The following is a 24922-nucleotide window of genomic DNA, read 5'->3' as shown; positions in this document are numbered from 1 at the left end:
TTATTAAATTAATAATATTATTATTATTATTATTATTAATATGGGTGACAAAAAATTAATATTATGATTGTATAAATATTATTATTATATAAGTATTATTATTATTTTATAATTATTATAATTTGTTTTTTAAATATCTTTTGTTCCATTTTTAAATTTTTAGTTTTATAATAAAATAATTTGAAATTTAATTAATTTTATATTTTAATAATATATTTATAAATCAATTATTATTTATACCATCAATATTATTTATATTATAAATAATTCATTGTTTATAATATCCAACATTACTTATATTAGTATATTAATATTATTATTATTATATTAATATTATTATTATTAATATGGGTGATTTAAAATTAATATATATATATATATATATATATATATATATATATATATATATATATATATTTATTTTTTTTGCTTTATAGCACCGGTTTAGTCCGATTCCCGATCGCAGTTGCGGGGGATCGAACCATGGTTCTCCCTACCAAGTCCAGCGCCAATCACCACTGGACCAACTAACGATTGGTGTAAAATTAATATTATTTTTGTGTAAATATTATTATTATTTTTTTATAATTATTATAAATATTTTTATTGTTTTATTATTTTTGTTATTATGTATATTGTTAATATCATTTTTGTTTGTTATTATTATGAGATTACATGAATATTATATTATAATTTACTATTATTATTATTATTATTATTATTAAATTAATTATCTTCGGTTACAGTTACAACATTAATTGGTCTCAAAACGTTTTTTAATTATCTTCGGTTACAGTTACAATATTAATTAGCCTCAAAACGCTTTTCAGTTACAATTAGAACATTATTTTTATTTAATAGTTCATTTGTTCATGATATTTAAAATACTCATTAGTTAAAAAAGATTTCAATTATTATTGAAAAATAAGTTTAAATAAAATTAAAATTCTAATGGTTTCTAATAAAATATTTTTAAATTTAGTTACTTGCATATTTTACTTATATATTTAGAATAATTTATTATTTATACCACCAATATTATTTATATTAGAAATAGTTCATTATTTATATTACCAATATTATTTATACTAATATATTAATATTTATATTATATTAATATTAATATGGGTGATTTAATCTTAATATTATTATTGTATAAATATTATTATTATTTTATAATTATTAATATTATTATAATTATAATTATTGATATTGGATGTTTAATATTAATATCAATATTATATTATTATTATTATTATTATTATTATAAATGTTAGATGAATAATTTTCAGTTACAGTTAATTGACCTCAAAATGTTTTTCGGTTAAAGTTAGAACAACATTTTCATTTAATTGTTCAATTGTTCATGATATTTAAAATAATCATTAATTAAAAAATATTTCAATTATTATTGAAAAATAGTTAAAATAAAATTAAAATTCTAATTGCTTCTATTAAAATATTTTGAAATTTAATTACTTGTATATTTTAATAATATATTTAGAAATTATTTATTATTTATACCGCCAATATTATTTATATTAGAAATAATTCATTATTTATATTACCAATATTATTTATATTAATATATTAAAATTATTATTGTATAAATATTATTATTATTTTATAATTATTTATAATATTTTTATTATATTATTATTATTATCAGTATGTATATTGTTAATAACATATTTATTTGTTATTAAAATTAGATGAATATTATATTATTATTTATTATTTATATTATTATTATTATATTGGATATTTAAGATTAATATTATATTAATATTATTATTATTATTTTATTATTTTTATTAGATGTTTATTGTTTATAATTTTATTATTTATTATTAATATTTGATGAATATTATATTATAATTTTTTATTATTATTATTATTATATTATTATTATTATTATTATTATTATTATTATTATTATTATGAGTTAGAAATATAAGGTTGGAGAAGATCTTATGTAGATAATTAGAGTTAATGTAATATTGAATATTGAAATTATAATAAAATGACAAATTGACTTATAAGGATGTGTAAATTATTTATATAAAATATATTATTTAATTGGACTTTTGAATTTTTCAATGTTAAAAAAATTGTCTAACTATAATAATAATAATAATAATAATAATAATAATAATAATAATAATAATAATAATAATATTAAAATATCACAATTTTAAATTTATATTTTATTTTTATTTCCATTTTTATGATTATATATTTTTATAAATTTATTAAAAAATTTAAGATTATTAATAAAATATAATTATTGAAGGATTAGTAATAAAGTAATAACTGTTTATTAATATTATTATACTATTACTATTTGATGTTATTGCTAGAAAGATGATTTAATAATATTGTTAAAAATATAGTGGTTAGAAAAGTGGTTTTAATAATATTGTTAGAAAAAAATAGTGGCTCATAAAAATTGAAAATTTTAAAATTATGCCACATAAGCATTTTGTGTTCAAAGTTGCTAAAATCATGCCACATAAGCATTAGGATTAGGGTTATCTTCAAGGTTGCCATCATGACAACCTTGCATTTAGATTAAGTAGATATATATATATATATATATATATATATATATATATATATATATATATATATATATATATATATATATATGATGTTAGATAATTATAATTCAAGTTAAATTAAAATAATAAAACATGTTAAAAATTTAATTACATATAGTATAATTATAATACGGATTTATTTAAATAACCACCCATATATTTGGATAGTGTGAATAATTAGTAGTCAATTAATAGTAAAATAATCAAATCATAAATAATACTGATATTATAATTAATATTTATTGTAATTAATGCATTATTGTTAAAGAATTTGAATAAATATAATCCGTTAATAGTTATGAACAGACCAACTTGAACCATTTAATTTGTGAATTTATGTGTATCAAATTAAACGGAACGGGGTAGTGTACATACTCAGCTCTAATTATAATATTATAATTAAAGGAGTTAAATAATTATTATTCAAGTTAAATTAAAATAATAAAATAATTTCTAAAATTAAATATAATTATTATAATTAGTTTTTATTGTATTATTATTAATCCATTATAATTAGAGAAGTTGAATAAATATTTTGTGTAATATTTTATCCTTTTTTTTCACATACTACTCAAAATTCGTTAATCGTTGCAGATAAACAACGCTAAACTTGTTTAATTTGCGGATTTATGCGTAACAATTAAACAGAGCGAATTAGCCTGCATACTCAACTCTAAATATATTTAGAGAGGTTGGACAATTATGTTTCAAGTTAAAATAAAATAAAATAATATTTTCTAAAATAAAGTCAATAAAATATAACGTGGATTTATTTAAATTTATCACCATTATATTTAGAGAATTCAAATCATTAGTAGTCAAATAATATTAAAATAGTAAAATAATTTATAAAATTAATCTTTATTAATGATATATTTATTTCTATTCATATTACAAATAAAATGTAATTGACATTAAAATATAATCATGATTTATTATAGTTTATTAAATATTTATATAAATTTTAAAACTTTATATCTAATTATTAATTAATAAATTTTTGTTACGTATTTAGTTCTATTCATATCACAAATAAAATAACGATAAACTAAAAATAGTTATACTAACTATTAAGAGTAGTTATTTATCCAAAATTTCTAATATATAAAATCATTCTAATTTAATATGTTTCATATATAGATTTCTCCAAAATAGAATTTTATTATATCTACTTTTAATTTTTATTATAAGACATAAAATACTATATTTGTATAATATGTTCATGTAAATGTCATAAATATACATTCAATTCTATTTATTTTCATTATTTATATCACTTATTTATATCATAAATATACATTCAATTCTATTTATTTTTATTATAATGCTATCAATTTATCCACATAATTTATCACTTATTTATCTAATCATTATCAATTGCATTGAATGCACGTAGCCAGAATCTCAAAATCATAAGCATCAATCTATATCAAACAATTCTATCACCAATATTTAAAGCTTTGGTTGTCATGACCATGACCATATGAATATCTAGTGTTAAAAATATTGCCATGTACCCAAATGAATCAAAGAGTTTTTGTTATAGTTCAATGCATAAAGAATTAGATGGAAAGTCGTTTCATAACATTTATCTACAATATAAGAAAGATAATTGTTGTTGAAAGTACCTATTTGCCCCTTTGTTCTATTGCTGCTCCACGTGGATAGCTGCTTTGATGAGCCTTGCTTCCTCCACTTCACAATGCTTCTAACTTGCCACTTCTTCACGGGTTCCTTTATTTGGTTCCTCATTTTATATTGTGCATGCAAAGGCATAAGGTGTAAAATCTAATATATCTTTATTGGAACCCCAATATACTGTTCACTTTTCCTAATATGTCTAATCTGTCTAATTATACCAGCTTCCTCTTTTCCACCAGTTTCCTATCTTACTCTGTCTTGACTTAATATATCTTCTTCTTCCATCTTCTTCCCTCCTCATTTCTCTGCTATCTTCATAGTACACCTTCCTCCCTCCGTTTACCGTTTTGTAACGTTTAGTTCTACTTCTTCAACGATGGCTCGACCGATGGAGAAGGTGGTGGACATCAACGACACCAAAGAACTTTGGAAAGTGGCGGTGAGAGTTGTCCACAAATGGACGGTGGTATCCAACAACAAAGAGCACTTTGAGATGATTTTTCAAGACAATGAGGTAACTGAATGTTTATGTTAAGTCTTATAGGTGTGTCGTTTGTCGTTTGTTGTGTTGTTGTCCGAATGCTGTTAGTCCCACTGAAGTTTCCGTTTCTTAGAATAAACCCTAATCTGATGTTTGATGTTGTTAAAAAATGTTGTTAATGGGTATGGATTTAGGGTTTTGAACAATGGTTGTTTATATTTTTTTCCATGTTTTTGTTGTTGATCTCCGTTTCATTATTTTGGGTTGTTGATATATTGTTTGTCTTTGAAACGTGTTTTCCTTTGTGTTGACATATTTAGGATTAACAAGTTTTTGGTCTTTTGCATTTGACAGGGGTCTGATATTCACGTAGTTGTTCCAACTACGTGCATGGCCGCTTACAATGACAAATTTGAGGTGGACCACACGTACACTGTATCTAACTTTGCAGTTCTGCCAAACAACTTGGTTTTTAAACCAACTACTCACAAGTTCTTGGTGAAGTTCACTGGAGGAACTTCTGTGAACGACGTCAACAAACATGAAATACCCCACATACAGCGCACATTCACCAGTTTCCCTGATATTATGACCGGCAACTTTAAAAAGGACCTGTTGATCGGTAACTCTACATTTTGTGTTGTCTATACTTTTGCTTATATGGTGTTGTTCATTTTATGATGTTTGCTGTTTTCATTATGCCCTTAGATGTTATTGGCGTGATCGATGCTATTGGATATCAACAAACTGGAAGCGGTGGAAAAAAATGCCAAGTCAATTTCGTACTGAGGGATGCAGCGTGTGTAGTCTCAATTTTCTTCTGAATTTCTACTGATTTTCTTATGCTTCTAATTCTTGCCTTCTAACTATAAATGTTGTCGTTTTACCAGCAACAACACAATGAACTGCACCCTATGGGAGGACTATGCCAAACAGTTTTTCAAGTTTGTCGAGGAAAATGCCACGACAACTGGACCAACAGTGGTGATGCTTAACTATGCAAAAGTTAAACAACAGGGTATGATGTATTGTTGTTAATGTGTATCGGTAATGTTTGTAAAATATTTTGAATACGTTTCTTTTTAATGTAGGCCAATACCCGCTATCAGTTACAAATACGTTCCATGTTACAAAACTACAAATCAATCCAGATCTGCCTTTAGTTAAGGACTTCATTAATAGGTATCTTCCATGACATTTTTTGTAAAACATTCATTATATGTCATTCTTGGTTATTTATGTTATCTTATCTCTACATGCAGTTTCTCAGAGGCAACTTTGCGTACTGTTTCAACCCAACTCAGCTCCCACTCTCAGCAATACTCCCGCAGCTCGGGTGCTGATAACGTCAAACAGACTGACACTCAGAAGTTGCTTAATAAAGCTGTTGCTCTACCATTGAGTGAGATTAAGCAACTGCGCGAGGTTTACTTACTAATACGTTTACTGATAAATTTGATGCCAAAGTAAACCATATGATTAATACTGGTCCATGATTGTGTGTTGGAGCAGGAGAAATTCTGTGCTACGGTTGCAAAGACAAGGAAAATTATCGCTTCGTCCAATGGATGGTACTACCGGTGCTGTCATGCATGTACCAAAACGGCACGCGGTGAAAGACCCCCGTACGAATGTGATAATCACCATTTGACTGAAACAGAAATATATAAGTATGAATGTGTGCACCTGTTTTTATTCGAAATATACGCCATTTGTACGTAGTATTATTTTTTTACATGTAACATGATTCCAACGACAGGTATAAGATTGAAGTGGAAGGGTTCCACCTTGAGACCTCTTGCAAGTTTATTTTTTGGGACAGAGAATGCAGACAGATCCTCGGCATTTCAGCTGCCCAAATGCGGGACACGATGATACAGGTTATTCATGTTGGAAAATATATCAACTAATTGATGAAACGTTGTGTTGTATGTGGATCCATCCCTAACTCAGTCGCTTTGTGTTATAGGCCGGTATCACGGATCCATTGGATTTTCCCTTACGGCTTGATGCCATGTTGGAATTGGATCTGGCTTTAAGAGTTAGGTGGCAACCCAGTTGGGACAGCTGCTCTGTTATTATGTTTGTAGATGACAAGCCGTTTGTGAAACAATTCGGTGCTCCTTGGGAGCCTACACAGGTGACACTTAATCACAACTGAAGCTTCTTTTGTTTTACATCCTCCTCCTGTAATGCTGAATGTGTTTTTTCTGTATTAGGCCAACCTCACGAGATCTGAACCTTCCGAAATAAAATTGCCAGTGCAGGTCGTCTCATGACCACAAATTTTGTATTTCAATGCCGAATTTATGTGTATATTCCTTATCGGTTTTTATAATTATGATACGAGCATGTGTGTTAACGTTTTTCAGATAAAAGAGAGCGTTGATGAAGCTGACACCGCTGCTGCCGATGATTGTGAAGTTCTTACGGTATGAGGAAGGACATACGCAACTGATGTATTCAAAACATTCACAAAATAGTGCAAAATTTCTAACTGTTTCTTCATATTGTGTGATTGCAGGATCTGGAGATAACATCCAAACGTAACCCCGATCCGCAAACACCAACTGCTAAAAGGCAAAATCATGATGGGTCAAGCGAATCGACGACCGTGTGTGATGGAGAACTTTCTTCCACAAAACTTAAAAAGATCATCAAGTTGGAAATGAGCAAATAGTTGTACTCCTGCTTAGCTAAAACTTTTTGTGTTGGCATGTACCATTTTGATACTGTGTTGTGTGCCTCTATTGAGCAGCTGTTTGTTGGTTGGGATTATCCTACTATCTTTGTTATCTTTGTTGCTACCTTATAACTATTTCAAAATTTATAAGAATCTTTAGTGCGCACTTGATGTCAGAAAGCACGGTTGGAACATTATTATTTGATGTCCTGTTATAACTTTTGGTTTGTGAATTCCCATCTGCTTTCATAATATATAACATAGAGTTGAAACAGATTTCAGCAATATTTGGTTATACAGTAATCAACCTCGACAATGCAATGACATTTCATTACTATGTACTAATTTGCTTTCTTCCAAAACCAGACTTCTAAATTTATGATTCATTAATTTTTAAATAAAAATGATGCACTCCTAATGATACCTACCTACAAAACGACATCCTAAAGTATTTCAATTAACTATCTCACTACTCCTCAACACAACCTCCAACTACACCTATCTGCTGAAACCTGTTTGACATCAAATTGCCTTGAGTATATGTTTTGCTAAGAACTTTTCAGAAAAACCTTTTTAAATAAACCTTTTCAAATACACCTTATCCCTATAACGACTTCAAATCCTACTGCCAAGGCATAATGTTTATTTACTTTTAATTATATATTTTATAACTAATCTACCAAAATACAATCACGTGCAAGGTAGATATGAGCAAACTTCTTCTGCAGGATTTTTAAAAGTAACACCTACAATCTATTGTTTCAGCTGTCCAATCATCTGTGTATACACGTTTTCCTACACTCTACATGCCAGGCTACGTTTTCCTACACTCTACATGCCAAACTGAAAACCCATCAAACCCATCCCATGGACAGACAGCACTTCTTTATAATAATATTATGACTTTTAGTTCTGATGGAAAATTTCAAATCTACTCAGCCAGTTCGCGGGAAAACGAAAAGAATTCAAAACTCCCTCTAATATTTGATACCACCCAATTTGAAAAAAACTATCAGTTTAGCCACTGATAGTAAAAAGCAGACTGATACTACATTCAGTGTACCATTACCATCTTAAGATACACTAAACTCTGTTTGCACATCTAAACTGATATATGCCATCTAAGTCTTCATTAACCCATGGAGTACGGATATACTTCTAATCCAAGTAACAAGGCTGCTATTGCCAGACGTCGGAGACGGTTTATTTTGGCTCAAAGGAGAGGCGCACGTCGTCATAATCTACCACGTACACCTACTGTTGAACAACAACAAATTACCTCCCCCATCCAAATTGTATCCCATTCTACAAATGGTCGTTGTTCCATGGGTGGGACCCTCCAATCAAATGAAACACCTGTTTCTATTCATTGTCAACCCTTGCTCCATTCAACTGCTCATGCAATGGCTAGAAAGAGGAGGAGGATGATTTTGTTTAACCGGAAGAATGCCCCACATCAACATAACAAAGAAAATATACCATTGTTCGGAAAGGACGTTAGTTCCACGAATATGACGTTGTCTCCGTGTAATCGACGACCTCTATCTGAAAACCTATCTAACCTGACTAACACAGCCCCTTCCAATAGACATGTAAGAGGTGGAGTAGCGCAAAAAAGACAAAGGCTTAATCTTCATGCTACCAATAACCTTCTAGCAGAATTTAACCAAACAGTTCTCCAGGTTCCTAACACATGCGTGGCTTCTACGTCTAATCCACGTGTGGACGATGTTACACCAATTGCTGTCACCGCAGCTCAAGCAACAGATGACGCAAACTCTAGCTCCGATGATGGTCTCAACTTGGGAGACAATTCTGATGATAATTACGATGGAGTCGATAACGAAGAGGCCGTAGATGCCCATCTACAACGTATGCTTACCTTCTAACATTTTTAATCTATTTAAAGTTTTATATATTAGTTTGTAAAATCCATTTACCATTCAATGCAGAATACTCTGACATAGGAGATAGAGTTTGGGAATGTCAGTTTTGTCATGCCACTATGTGGTATCAGGAACGGAAGGGGAAATCACGACATACCACTGTTCCTAAATTCAGCCGGTGCTGTAGGAGCGGAAAAGTTGTGCTGCCGTTACTAACTAATCCCCCGCCACTGCTGCAACACCTCCTACATAGCAGTGCCAGTGAAGAAAGCAAAAACTACCAAAGCAACCTTCGTGTTTACAACGCCATGTTTTCCTTCACGTCTCCAGGAATGAAATTTGACAAAACCGTTGCTGATGGGAGAGGGCCTCCTACATTACGCTTGCATGGTCAAACATGTCATCGAATAGGGACGTTGCTACCGGATGATGGCCAGACTCCGCAGTATGCTCAGCTTTATATTTTTGACACGGACAATGAAATTGATAACCGAATAAAATGTTTCAGGTAATTGTACATATCAGCACTTAATATATCACCATCGTAATTGTGACGCAAACTCAATTATCACGACTTTCTAATGATGTGCAACGACTTTCGAATGATGTGCAGTGACAGTGATGTGGTCAATAGGGAAGTCGTTGGTAAGTTGAAGGATATGTTGGACGACTGCAACCCACATGCAAAGGCATTTCGAATGGCGAGGGATCTTTTGAGAGGAAACCCTTTCTTAGATTTGAAGATACGGCTAATCTGTGATCGTCCCCAGGATGGCCGTGTCTACAACACACCAACTGTATCAGAAGTTGCTGCTCTTATTGTGGGAGATATTGATCCTGATACAACGCGAGACATCATCATCCACGCCCGCAATGGGCATTTGCAACAGATTAACGAATTTCATCCAGCTTACTTGGCATACCAATACCCTCTCATTTTTGTTTATGGAGAGGATGGATATAGGAAAAATATACTTCAAAGATTTGAGCACGAGCAGGAGGTTACGCGGAAAAATCGTCAATCGATCATGGATTGGCTAGCTTTCCGGCTACAAGATCGCAACTGTGAGGCAAAAACGTTACTTCATTCAAGGAGACTTTTTCAACAGTTTTTAGTGGATGGATTTGCAATGATGGAGTCTGAGCGTCTCAATTGGTTAAGGAACAATCAATCAAAGTTACGTGTTGGGAAGTATAACAGCTTGAAGGATCAATGCAACGACACGGAGACTAATGCGGCACCAAAGCAAGGAAAGAGAGTTGTTTTGCCATCTACTTTTGTTGGGAGCAAGCGGTACATGGATCAACTCTATTTTGATGGTATGGCCATTTCAAGTAAGTTAGGGTTCCCCGATTTGTTTGTGACGTTTACTTGCAATCCTGCTTGGCCGGAAATACAACGTGCCCTTGCCGGGACTAACTTAAAGCCACATGATAGACCTGATCTTATTACTAAAGTATTCAAAATAAAATTTGATGAGCTCATGGATGATATAACAAAGCGCCATGTTCTTGGGAAGGTTATTGCATGTATAGTTTTGGACTTTTCTCAATATTGTGTATGTCAATGTTGTTTGTCTTTTTTACATGACAGTGTATTTTGTTTTAACATGTGCTTTTGTGTTGCAGTCATGTACACGATTGAATTTCAAAAACGGGGATTGCCACATGCTCACATATTAGTTTTTTTGCACCCTCAGAGCAAATACCCAACCCCTTCTGATATAGATAATATCATCTGTGCTGAAATTCCGGACCCGGTGTTAGAACCAACCCTGTACAAACTGGTGTCGGCCCACATGATGCACGGCCCGTGTGGTCCATCCCGCATGAATTCACAGTGTATGAAAAACAGGAAATGTACTAAATTCTTCCCCAAGAAGTTCATTGAACACACTGTTGTTGACGCGGAGGGCTATCCCCTCTATAGAAGACGTTCACATACCCATGTCATTCAAAAAAATGGAATCTCTTTAGACAACCGACATGTGGTACCGTACAACGTAAGGTTCCTTTTGAAATACCATGCACATATTAACATGGAGTGGTGCAACCAAAGTACATCAATCAAATATCTCTTCAAGTATATTCATAAGGGTTTCGATAGAATCACAGCAACAATAACTACAAACTCGGGGGCCAGTCGTGACAAAGATCCAATTGATGAGATAAAACAATATTTGGATTGTAGGTATGTCTCCCCATGTGAGGGATGTTGGAGGATATATTCATACAAAATTCATGGAAGGAGACCGGCGGTGGAACGCATGTATTATCATTTAGTGGGAGAAAAAGCGGTTTACTACCCCGATCACGCACGAATGGAAGATGTACTGGAAAAAGCAAGCGTCACGGAGTCAATGTTTACAGCTTGGTTGGTTGCTAACGGCAAGTACGAGGAAGCACGTACTCTCACCTATGGCCAATTTGTCTCTAAATTTGTTTATGAAAAGAAGGCCAGAACTTGGAAACCGCGTAAAAAGGGGTTCACCATTGGCCGTTTGATATGGGTACCCCCAACGACAGGAGAATTATTTTATCTTCGAATGATGTTGACCGTGGTTAAGGGACCATCTACTTACGAAGATATTCGCAGAGTTGGCGACACACAGTATGATACTTTTCGGGATGCCTGCTTTGCAATGGGCTTCCTTGAAGATGACCGTGAATACATAGGGGCGATAAAGGAAGCAAGTGAATGGGGATCCGGACATTTTCTCCGCAAGCTTTTCGTAGTGATGCTTTTGTCAGGCGCTGTTAACAGGCCTGGTCATGTTTGGAAAGAGTCTTGGATACTTCTGGCTGATGGTCTGCTCCACGAACAAAGACAGTTAGTTATGAATGCAGGTTGTGCCCATACACTTAACTCAGTACATAGTTGGTTCAGCTTTGTTGAAGCACTCGATCGAACTTTGAAGGATGTGATGAGTACGTACAGCAATTCAAAGGAAATATTTGGTGGAAAGGTGGTTGTATTCGGCGGTGATTTCAGACAGATTTTGCCCGTTGTACCTAGAGGAAGTCGTTCTGATATCGTACACTCAGCAATAAATGCTTCTTACATATGGCGGGATGTTGAAGTTCTGACATTGACACAAAACATGCGACTGCAATCCGGCCCAAATGAGCATGAGAGGTCTGAAATAGCTGAGTTCTCTAAGTGGTTGTTGGAAATTGGTGAAGGAAAAGTCTCTGAGCCAAATGATGGATTTGCCGACATTGACTTGCCACCGGAACTTCTGATAATGGACTACAGCGATCCAATCGTTGCCATTGTCAATAGTACTTACCCTGATTTCATACAGAATTACCAACGTAACGACTACCTCAAAAGTCGCGCGATACTTGCTTCTACGTTAGAAGTTGTCGATCAAATTAATCGTCACGTCCTTGATTTAATGCCAGGTTTTCATTTAATTCCCAGTGCTTCTGAATCCATTCTTATATAATTTAACTCACTGTGTTTCAGTTAAATTAATCAGGTTTGTGAATTATAGGTGAGATCAAGGAATACTACAGCTCAAACACTGTCGACCGGTCCGAAATTCATGACACCAATGTAGTCGACATCCTCACACCAGAGTTTCTCAGTTCACTAACTACTTCGGGTTTACCGAACCACCACATTAGCCTGAAAGTAGGAACGCCTGTTATGCTTATGCGTAATATAGATCAGTCGGAGGGTTTGTGTAACGGAACAAGGGTAATGGTAACTAAGATGGCCAACCATGTCATAGAGGCAAAAATCATGGCCGGTAAGGGTTGTGGTAACTTGGTATACATACCAAGAATGGACATGTCTCCCTCTCAATCCCCCTGGCCTTTCAAGCTTAAACGGCGTCAATTCCCAATAGTTGTTTCGTATGCAATGACGATCAATAAATCTCAGGGACAATCGCTGGATACAGTCGGACTTTATTTGCCAAGGGACGTATTTACTCATGGACAAATCTACGTCGCACTGTCAAGGGTCACAACGAAGCAAGGAATCAAGATACTGATATATGATCAAAATGACCAGCGTAAGTCGACTACTACAAACGTCGTGTATAAGGAGGTTTTCAACAACATATAGATGGTTGTTACCTAAGGTATATACTTTCATCACCTCTACTATGAAGCAATAGTTCTGCTTATGTTGGAGGTGTTTTGTTATCTTTTAATTTTTTCAAAGTTCACGTGCAGGCTTGGAACTCTGCGGCGTCGCTCGGATAGACATCCTTCCGACAACATTTTAAAACTACTGCTCATCATGGCAGTATCCTATTCGTAACTTTTTGTATGGGACTGCTAATATATAGAGTTTTTCTTATATGCCAGTGGGAATACAACATCTAAGGTTTTGACAGTTCTGTCTGCAACACCTTTTTGTATACTTTCAACAACATATAGATGGTTGTTAGCTAAGGTATATAAGAACATCACCTCAACTCTGAAGCAATAGTTCTGCTTATGCCAACCTTAGATGTTGTCTGTAAATATGTTCAAAGTTGAAGTGCAGGCTTTGAACTCTGCGGCGTCGCTCGGATTTACATCCTTCAGGCAACCTTTGGACACGACTGCTCATCATGCCAGTAAAATATTCATTACTTTTGGTTTATGTGTGCTAATATATTTTGAAGGCCCTGTTATATGTCAGTCGGAGTACAACTTCTTAAGTTGTAACAGTTATGTATGCAAAACATTATTCTGGTCCTCATGATTACTTAATATATACCTTATGCAGCAACAAGTAGAACTGAACATTATAACTCAACAATTATAACTTAACATATTGCAACTAACCATAGCAAGTTCAATAACGCATAGATAATCTTGCTCTCTTACACTTGTGGCAGTGAATACACGTGACATGTTTTGGCAACAGAAGTAATGTCTAACCTAAATCGAATTCGGTCTCCGCATTTAAAGTTGTTTGAGGTGCAGAATTCGTCCCAGCCATATCCCAATTTTGTGCGTCGGGGGTCTGAAATATTTAACGGCGACATCTTCTTATGCCTTCCATTGTCACCGCACAGAACAATAAACCCATATCCATAGTCTCCGAGAAACGAAGCGAAATCCTCGTGTATTTTCTACAAAACAAACAATGGTTAATAGTTAAGTTTACATGTTGCTGATGGCAAGTCATATTGAAAAATCGAGTTTTGAGCACTCAACTAATTTAGGACGATCTACACTAAATGGAAAGACATCCATATCAAAAAACCAAATGTCCCGCTTCATGAGGCTTCGACTATGGAAACGAGGCAAATCTTCATTTGTTTGCACCTCCTTGAATGATAAAATTCCAAAATTATTGTTGCCATAATATCCAACTCTCACAACCACGTCAGAAGGTAGGTTGTAATATGACTGCATACAGGGCCATCCGCTAATAACGAGTGGTTGAATCTCTATTTGGTTATAGATTACATCATGGTGTACACCTTGGCTGTTCATCACTGTCCAACACTTGGAGAGTTCATCTCTGTGAGCTTCAACAAAACTTGGTTGGATCTCTGCATAGGGCTGGAATTCAACACAGTTATTATTTTGAGTTAGAAGGGAAATAACAGGCCCATTACAAACTTTAAATACCATCAGGTTAAGAATAGTCACGATAAAATAACCTGGGATGAAATTTTTGCGATGTCGAAATAAGCTATCATCTCAGAATGTTGAAGAACACCACACAGCTCCATTTGTGAGAGGAAGGTCACGGATACAAAGGTTGAAAAGGACGGTTATAACTTTGCAGAATATATGGCTGCAATATGTGATGCTAGAATTGAATCCTATTTATTGTTCAACTTAGCAGGAAACATCACATGCATGATTCTCCTTTTGGTCATATCTTATCCAAGTATTCACTCAAATTAGCTTTTGTCATTTTGTATGTAATGGAATATATTGTTCACATGTCTACAGCATTTTTAGACAATCAATTTCATTTCTACTGGCGCCACCCATGTGAGAAAAGTAAAGAATCTTGTCTTTACTTTATACATATGCAACTTTTGTGTGGGATGGAGCTGTGTTATAATGTTGATTTTTTTTTATTAAAATAGAATGAAAAGCTATGTATAATGTATGTCTTTTTGCCTGCTACTATGGTAAATAGAGGACCATATTGACATGGTTTCTTTTTATAATATTGTTCATTTGTAATTAAAACCATATTCTTAATTTTTGTATTACTATAAGATGAAAATTAATTCATCAAGCCCAAAAAAAATAATTGTTATGTGATATTATTGATTTTTTATTACTATTGCTATCTAAAGACCCTTAAAGATGTATAACTATATTTTAAGATATGACCATATCGTTCTACATGTTATTAGAAATTGAATAATATTGAATTAGATATATGGTTATCTCTACATGTTTGAATTGTTTTCTAACATCAATTAATTGTACAAACTAATGCTATGGTGAAGACTAGGCCTCAACTTTTTGGTAATGTACCTAAAAAAACATTGTTAACAATTCATCACCAACACTTCCAAAATCCAGCATTTGATGGAATAGACTGAAAATTTAATATTACTTCATTGTCTCCCAAATCATCCACATATTACACCAAAATAAGGACAACATCCTTAACATTACACCAAAATTAACCACTGCAATACCACATGCGACCAAAACATTAACCTACCAAAACATAACCCCATCTGTCCAGAATGAATAAAACATAACCACAAACATACATACTACTTAGCACGTTAAACACGTTTAGTCACTCAGCTCTTCCACGCTCTACGAACACCATAATCGATTCCACCGGGGGATATCTAATGCAGAAACGCAGTGTGTCTCCCTTCTGAAGATTGCGGTCTTTGCAGAAATCCGACCATGCACCGCACAAATACCTGTCCACCGTGTCTTCCCTCTTAATCATCTCGCAGTAATAAGGAACATTGTTGTTGACATCTATCAGAGTTATTCTGGGAATCTGGCCACGGATGCATTCATAGATGACCGCTCTTGGAATGTGCTGAAGTATAACCCAATAAAAACCAACGTTACAGGAGTACTAACTATGCAATAGCGGTTCATATTGACAGAATACGACATAGTGTAACTTACCAGCACGTTGTTTCTCAGCTTAACCGGATTGTCAACCACCCTGGTCCACCTTTGCTCATTGACAACCGCTGGTGCTGGTGTGGATATCCTGCATAAATTAAACACAACAACTTTATTTAAGAATTGTCATCTCTAAACACGGTAAATTTGCAACGGCCTGGTTGCAACATAAACAACATATCAAAACATGTTCACCACTTTACCAAATCCACAGCACATTTATACCTTACAGATTTAGGACGATAGGCACGCCTGTGCGAAGGTTCACCTTTGCCGTTGTCTCCCTGCGACTTTGCTGACTTCGCCACACTGTTTCCAACTACTTTAGCCTTGCCTTTTAACTTCTTCGACAGCCTTTCAGCTCTCGCATTCCTGCACCAATGCAAAAATCCATGGGAGAGAATTAATGTCCTCCTGTACCTTTGTAAATCAAATATAAGGTACAACTGTATTCTTAAACACAAGTACACCTTTGTACCTACAACTTCGGACACCATTATATTCTTACACACATGTGTCTATTATATTTAAAATCATCTTTACCTTTGTTTACTGGTTGATATGTGACCAGCATTTTCCTGCGATCCCCCTTGGGCTATGCCAGCAGTTTCAATTGTGCAAGCTTCCCTCTTGATTTGAGGTCCCAAACTTCCGGCAACACCGCTCATTCCAGCTTCTACCGCCCTTCCATTATGTTCTCCCGTACCCGTATTACGTCGCTGTCTGCCACGCAAAAGCCCATCAGCTATATCGGTCTTACTAATATACTTGGTATCCATACAGCATAATAATTTTATACTATAATAAAAAATCAATACACGAATACCTCGGGCTGAGAGATGATTGAAAGGAAGCGCGATACACAGCTGCATGATAGCTTTTGGTTCGGTGCCCTGCAGCAATGTCCCCGGTCTGTTGTGAACCTTTCCCTTTACTGCCTCCTCCGGTTTCTTTGCAACCCATAACATCTGTTGCCATTGGACACACTTCCTCTTCCTCATTCACAGGTTCTGTTTTCACCGTGCGTGCTTCGATTTCTTCCATCGCATCTGAACTTTCTTTTTTCACACGACGTATTTCCTCTAACATTTGTTTCAGCACATAACTCCGTGTGCGTTTGGGGTTCTTTTGGATTCCAACGCTACCTTGCTCATCTCTGCACAATACCAGTTATTTTAATTTGGATCATGATAGACATCTTTTATGGGGAGGACAAAATACATGCGCGAAATAATCTGAAAATAACTATTAACACAAAGATACGGCAACAAGGACTACATGCAAGGACTAGAACAAGACCAAAATCGAAGTTTACTGTAGTCCACGGCCGACTGAATAACGGGAACAAGTGATAAACATCTTACCTCGATGGCCTGGTTCTCACCGCAGCGGAAGATCGGTTGGGTTGGGTTCTTTCCATGACGTGCCAGACAGATGCTTCGACAGCTTGCGATTGTCTTCTACAAACCCTTGTGCTCCGAATATCACTATAGCACCTTAATAACTCTGAGAGCACAATGAAAAAAAAAACCTTCGTTTCCCAAGTAGTTAACGTTATGTCTCCCAATGTCTTTTAATGTCTACAATATAAAACGTCTTTTAAATTACTCCCATTTATTTCCTGTTTATTTAATTTATATCATATATTAAATATAACGTATTTTAAACTACTCTCACTTATATCATATATTAAATATATTACATTTTCAATCACAAAAACATGTTTTCTTTAATGGATTCTATTTTTATGAAATTACTTATTACTTAATATATTCAATACTCCCAATTTTATTTTATTTTTAGCATTGTAATGCTCATTTTTTAAAATACGACTAACCACATTCAAACCACATTATATGATCGTAAATTTAATAATTTTTCATTATTCCTAATATTATTTCATGTGTAATTATATTTACTTTTGGGAAGATGGGATAAAAATACCCCCTTTTTTCTCATATATAGGTGGTTACATTATATATTATACAACTGCACCCTAATATAGAATGTTAATACTACTTTCGAAATTTCATTATAATGAACAACAATTTCTATTACTTAAAATCTATTCGTGAACATTGTCGTTGAGTCATATATGCTTTTAAAAAATATATATCTTAAAAAAAATCAACTTATTAGTTTTACTATATTAAAAGTCGGATGCTATCAAATGTAAGCCCTAACTAAATTTATCAAATATATTTCTTACAAAAAATGTTTTATTCTAAAACAGATGAATGCGCGTTCCATACCAGAACCCGTGCACACGCACGGGTTAGTTACTAGTTTATTGAGATGATTGTAAAGCTCATTGCAATTATGATCGAGATGCCGACAGTTGGAATTTTTTATGAACAGGCTTTAAACGCAAGAAATATTGGACAATAAATATAAATAAATATTCTATTAACAAATAAATATATATTCTATCACAATAACTGAAGGTAAAACAGACATTTTTTATAGATATCCTCTAGTGAGATAACATTTCTTGCATTTGAAAGTTCACTGAAGAAACTAAATTGTGCAGTGTATTTCAAGTCAAATAACTGGAATCCAAAAAAAAGAAGTAGAATTCCAAAGAAGCTTACAACAGCAGGTGCACAACAAATGAGATTTTTTAAGTTCATTTCATCATCATGAATATGTATGGAAGGAGGACTGTTGCAGGAATTTTATTCATCATCATTGTCATCAACTTTGAAGACTTAACATTGATTTTGAGACAATCATCAAGGTGTGGTGGAGCCATACCGCTATCAGCATCATATGAAGTACTTGGTTTTTCTGAACACAATAGAGTTTAAAAGAAACATGTGCAATCAGACCTATTGCACCATAGATGCACTGCTAAGCTTCCAACAAACCACTTCTGAAACGGGACGCCACACAACAATGCCAAAACCTACACGATTAACACAAATGTGATTCGAGAATCATAGTTTCTTTTATAGTGAAATCTCAATATGTAATAACCAATTGAGATCAAAATTGGTTCTTCAAAGGATAAAATATGCACCTGGTAAATAATGAATCTGAACACAAAAATGATAACCAACCAACAAATCCATAGAAATCAATTTGTATTCAATTGCAACATTAATTGTGACTTGACTGCTGAATTCTGTTGATTCTTCTTTTGGAAGAATTGAACGTTGACTTCGGAGTGGAGCAATCAGATTAACATTCTTTGATCTACACTGAATTTACATCAAGACAAAGACTTGAAAAGATACTTGTTTGGGTGGGGCAATTAGCTGATATAATAAGAAAAACTTGAAACTTACAACAGCAGCTACTTGTTCTTCTTCAGGAAGATCTTCAACAAAAACTGTTCCTTTCTCTGGAGTTTTCACAATTTCATCGGTACTTCCCATCATCATTAGCTTTTGACCCTACAAAAGATATATAATTTAGGTCTATAAAATAAAAAATATATGGAATAGAGTAAAACATTACCGAAAAATACATTCTAGCACCACTAACCGCTTTCACTCCTAACCTTTCCCAATCAGCATCATCCTGCATTATAAGAGGGGAAAAAAGGTAGAAAAACAAATTAAAACTCTGTTCAAATTTCAAAACATATATATATATATATATATATATATATATATATATATATATATATATATATATATATATATATATATATATATATATATATATATAATATTTCATTAGACCTGCACATGTAGGCTTATAAAAAAAACATAAGGAAACATCAAATTAAAATAGAAATCATACAAAGCATGCTTAATTCATCAACAGTTTTAACAATATATTTATGTACCTACCTTTAAGAGACCGCCCTTGCACCACCATGATCACCCTACACTCACGTTGCTATATAACTTTCACCAAACTACACACAAAAACCTGCATCAAAACAGAATAACAACTGTATACCAACAATCATCATTAATCAATCGAATTCAAAAAACCTGGAAAAATGATTATGAGATGCAACCTGCAAGTTACAACACAATAGAGTAAAAAAGAAAAAATAATAAAAAAATAGTCGTATAGAAGGAACCAAAACAGATCCGAAAACACACGGGAGAACTACCAACGTTTCCGACGAAACACCAGGCGTAACCTCCACATCATGCCGCTTCAAACCGTGATAACCCACGTAGACCACCACCATCATCAGCGGCTACGGCCGCGATCCACCCAGAACCGACGTCTTCCACCATCACGTACATACAGCCCAACGCAAATCTTCAATCGGGATCCCTCTGATTCGCACATAGAACTCTCCATTTGTGGTAAGTTTTGTCATTTCTGTAATTATATTTGAATACAGTGTTTTGATACTAAGAATTTGTAAAGGAAAAGCGAAAAGGAATTTGGGAAACATAATTATGAGGCAAAGTGAAAAGGAATTTGGGGGAAATGGATCGTGAAAGAAGAAGAAGAATGGGGCTACACTAATAATTTTTTGAACGGTTTTGGAATTTGGAAGAGGATGGTTTAAGGGCAGTTATGAGGATTAAACTACAACAACCCACAATATGGGAATTAACGTGGAAGAGGAAAAACTGTCTAATATAATGGAGGAAGAATTTAATTTTGAGAAAGCTGATGTGGAAAATTGAGAGAAAGGTTGTTGATGTGGCATAGGTTAGAGATGAGGAAATGGTAGACTTTTCTTATATGATAGATTACAAATGGCTTTGTCATATATAGTTTGGCTTGTCCAAGAACAGGATCCCCCATAATTAATGGATAAAGGAATCCGTACGTAAATGGCAGATATATATGTAACCTGCTGCAAATTCCAAACCTTTTAACTTTTACAATTAACTGTGGCAATTTGGACCAGAAATAATGATATATCATTCTATTAAATAGAATATTTTAAATCTTTTGTCCTTGAGTTCATTTATGTAGCATGTGAAATGCAGAAAATTTTAACATTCCTTGTTTCATTTTCATTCTGTGATAGGATATGCATGTGATTAGTTAGGGTCATATCAATTCTTTTGGCACTACCGTATTAATAATTCAATAGCTTACATATATGTTGGTTTATACTTGGTAAAGTTGTGCTTGAGTTTGGAGTTATAGTCCTGCAATATTTCCCCTATCAACCACGTTGAGCAATCGAGAGGATAATTTTTCTCCAAGACAAGATAGACTTCAGAGATGTTTATCTGTATTTTGATAAAGACTAAATCCTAACCTCACATTCTTTGAAGTTCAATTGAGAAACTGTTTTCTCCAAGACAAGATATTATGAATTATTATGTCTTGAGACTGTGATAATTGGATCATTCTATTATGTCTACCATCTTTGTAGAAGGATGATGTACATATAGTAAGAAAAACACTTACCACTTAGGTAATACTGTTGAGATGAAGAATACGGAGACTTATGGTGAAGAGGGTCAAGCATAGCATTAATGACATAATTGACTTTGGTGTCATTTCTGCTGAATTTGGTTTTGTAGTTGAGCCACCTATATTAATATAGATAGACAAGTTTGAAACCTCGTCCAAATAGGACCTCTATTCATCAGAAATCCACTGCATTAATTGCGCACTTTGCTAGCTACTACCTCAACAAGAGGAATTATGTTATTGTTTGGAGGCATATACTTGTCAAGCACAACAAATTCCCATGAGAAATGATCAAGAAGGAGATCACACCACATCTCTAAATTACGGGCTTTTGTAAAACAGTAGATGAATAGATGATACTTGGTCTGTTGAGTTCGACTTTAGTACTGAGATTGAGGTCATCTAGATGATGGAGCTTGAAGAGGGCGAGGAATGGATGCCACTCGTAACTAGGTATCTGACAAGCGAGCAGTTTTCCAATGATGAACTAGAAACGAAGAGGATCAAAAGGCTCTCTGTCCAATATATCATGATCGCTAAAAAGTTTCTATAAAATAAATCGAACCACACCTATGTTGATATGTATAGGAGAAGAGGTAAACATGTTTTTGGCAGAAGTTCATGAAGGCATATGTGAAAGTCACATTGGTGGGAGAGCTTTGGCGAGCAATTATTAAGAGCTAGAAATTACTTGCAGAACATGTTGAGAAACCGTGTTGAATTGTGAACCAGTGTGACAAATTCCAAATATTCTTAAACTTAATTCATGCCTCTACCAAAATAGTGTACTAAGTTACTTCGCCATTGCCCTTTTATCAATAGAGGGTGAACATACTAGAACAGTTTATGCTAGCCCCTATACCAACTAGAATTTCTACTAGTAAGGAGTTGACTATTTCACCAAATAGGTAGAAGCAGAAGCATTAGTGAAAATAACAGTATAAAAGGTGTGGCATCCCTATTGGAGGAATATAATCTCCTAATTTGGTTTTCCGATGACCATCCTCTTTGACAATGGGAGACAATTAGCGAGCTCATCATTGGTGGTGATTTCTATCAACAAATGGGAATCCAAGAGAAGTTATTTATGTCGAGCACCTTTAGGTAAATTGTTAGGAAGAATCGACCAACAAAATCATACTCGTCGAGATGAGAAACAAGTTGGATAAGGCAAATGGACTTTGGGTCGAACATCTTCACGAGGTATTATGGGCAGATCACACAAGGTCACATTCATCAACCAAAGAGGCCCATTTTAAAATGGTATGTGGTTTAGATGTAATGCTCCTAGTTGACATCAACAAACCCACACAGAAACGATATCACATTAATAGTTAAGGAAACTAGGTTGGGCTAAGGAGTTACGTTGAACTAATAAAGTATATCATAGTAATGACTTAGATTCAAGAATTTGCGGAAAATCAAATAGCGGCAATGAGATATAGTGTCAAGGTGAATCCCATAAGAGTGTGTTAATCTATAGGCAGGCACGTATAACCATTGTTGGTTTGATGATGACAACTGATTAACCAACTTTGGAAATAATAACTCCATAAGCCAAACGGCTTTTGGATGTTAAGAGTGTTGGGCAAGTGACTCCAAACACAAGAGAGTCGGTGAATTGTGTTGCGTTACAAAATGATGTCCAGATAAAAAATTTATTTAAAACAATTTTGAAAAGAGTAAGCAATAGAATGATTAACAAGAATAAAAACAAAGTTAAAAACAGTTTTGAACACAGCAGAAATTAACAAGCAATGGAAATAAAGAGAGGTGATGGATAAGAAGATAGCAACATAAATTTATCGAGGTTCGACTTAACCACTTCGCCTACGTCCTCTCCCCAAAAATTTATTCTTAAAAATTTCACTATATGAGTGAGTTTTTCACGAGTTATGCCCACAAACCTTCTTACGATAAAACTTGGTTTTATACTGGTTATCATCCAAACCAAACACGAGATTATACTAGGATAATCTCGAACCACATGAGAGTTTTTATACTAGGCACAACTCACAAACCAAATAGATATTTTAATGAACAATTTTACAAACCCAATGAGAGCTTTTATAACAAATGAAACTCATTTACTAAACAAAAGAATTTGATGGAAAACCTCACAAAACAAACAAGATCTTTTTAACTTAGTTGAGATCAGAACCAAACAACAAAAATCTTACAAGAGATATTACAAAAAATCCCCAACACTAGAACCACACACCTCACACGTAAATTCCGTTCTCAAAGCACTAAGGCAAAAGTGAAGAAGAAATAGAGAGAGTGGAGAGAATGGAGAGTGAGAAACAGTATTCAAAATACGTTTTCTGGTGTGAATGAAATGAAAAAAATGAGCTCTCTATTTATATGATAAAATGTAACTCAAAAATGAAAATAATCTATGGGCTTTTTAATTCTTCTAATTGATTAACTACTAGGGTTAATTTATTAGCTAACCTAAAAAATAATGTATTTAAATGACATTGTCAATATTTGACTATGGAATCCTCTAACCTATTATGAGCTTTACAAAAGTGATAGTTGATTAACCCTAATAGGCTAATCAATTATATCATAAAATCCCTTTAATTGATTATTAAAGACCTTAATTTATTAGTTAGGCATACAAAAATATTTCTGGTAGTTTTAACAAAGTCGAAGAGCCTCTTCGAACATTCAAAAGTGTGTGTGTGATTTTTCTTAGTAATTCATGATCTAATTTTATACCTTTACATATACAGACCACGCGACACAGACAAGTCCATCATTCAAACTTCCTATATTTCACAACTCTGAAGATTGAAGATCCCCTTGCTTGATACATGATTCAACACTTCATCTGGGACTTGACGTAACTTATATATTATGAGGCTTGATAAGACTTCTTAGTTGATATCATCCTCAGAGATATTTCTTGATTGACATCTTGACTTTTAATCATAACAACTTGTGTTCTCCAAGAACAACAACCTGATAATCACTTTGGATGAAGACTTCAACTCATAATGTTGTCATCGTCAAAATCATAAAGGTCAACCGATTATTGCAATCATTGTACCTGCAAGCACATAGATCCACATTTTCCCCCTTCTTGATGATGATAATGCATCTCTTAAGGAGGTGGAAAAATAAAGAAACAATGGTAACATATTGGACTGTTTGATATTACTTCTTCTTCTTTGAGTAGCTGGATCAACTCCTTGAGTTTCTTGAT

At 33.7% G+C, this 24922-nt stretch overlaps 1 protein-coding gene and 2 long non-coding RNA genes across 3 annotated transcripts; all 3 read right to left on the bottom strand.

Moving 5' to 3' along the window:
- Positions 1-3910: 3910 nt before the first annotated feature.
- Positions 3911-15114, bottom strand: LOC131634643 (uncharacterized). The gene is made up of 3 exons (XR_009293601.1): positions 14904-15114; positions 14452-14802; positions 3911-14366 (listed from the first exon to the last, which is right to left on the bottom strand). It is a non-coding gene; the product is annotated as an uncharacterized LOC131634643 (long non-coding RNA).
- Positions 15115-15849: 735 nt separating this feature from the next.
- On the bottom strand, positions 15850-17861 carry LOC131617283 (uncharacterized). The gene is made up of 6 exons (XM_058888630.1): positions 17730-17861; positions 17192-17521; positions 16909-17088; positions 16591-16737; positions 16366-16453; positions 15850-16273 (listed from the first exon to the last, which is right to left on the bottom strand). Exons 1-6 carry the CDS (start codon positions 17783-17785, stop codon positions 16016-16018), a joined length of 1059 nt encoding a protein of 352 aa, XP_058744613.1. The 5' UTR covers positions 17786-17861; the 3' UTR covers positions 15850-16015.
- A 981-nt stretch (positions 17862-18842) lies between these two features.
- LOC131604524 (uncharacterized) lies at positions 18843-21247 on the bottom strand. Its single transcript, XR_009284638.1, has 5 exons — positions 20163-21247; positions 19852-19887; positions 19653-19760; positions 19385-19565; positions 18843-19270 (listed from the first exon to the last, which is right to left on the bottom strand). It is a non-coding gene; the product is annotated as an uncharacterized LOC131604524 (long non-coding RNA).
- Positions 21248-24922: the final 3675 nt, after the last annotated feature.

The sequence above is a fragment of the Vicia villosa genome, linkage group LG1 (assembly GCF_029867415.1).
Source record: "Vicia villosa cultivar HV-30 ecotype Madison, WI linkage group LG1, Vvil1.0, whole genome shotgun sequence".
Classification (NCBI taxonomy): domain Eukaryota; kingdom Viridiplantae; phylum Streptophyta; class Magnoliopsida; order Fabales; family Fabaceae; genus Vicia; species Vicia villosa.
This window is presented reverse-complemented; position numbering and strand designations above follow the sequence as displayed.

Bases quoted from the DNA above. Each gene is read 5' to 3' on its own strand.
- LOC131617283 (XM_058888630.1), bottom strand. From the start codon at position 17,785: ATGGAAAGAACCCAACCCAACCGATCTTCCGCTGCGGTGAGAACCAGG. The intron at 16,738-16,908 runs GTAAAGATGATT...GCATTGGTGCAG, and splicing joins ATATCAACCAGTAAACAAAG to GAATGCGAGAGCTGAAAGGC. The intron at 16,274-16,365 runs GTAAGTTACACT...GTTATACTTCAG, and splicing joins AGCTGAGAAACAACGTGCTG to CACATTCCAAGAGCGGTCAT.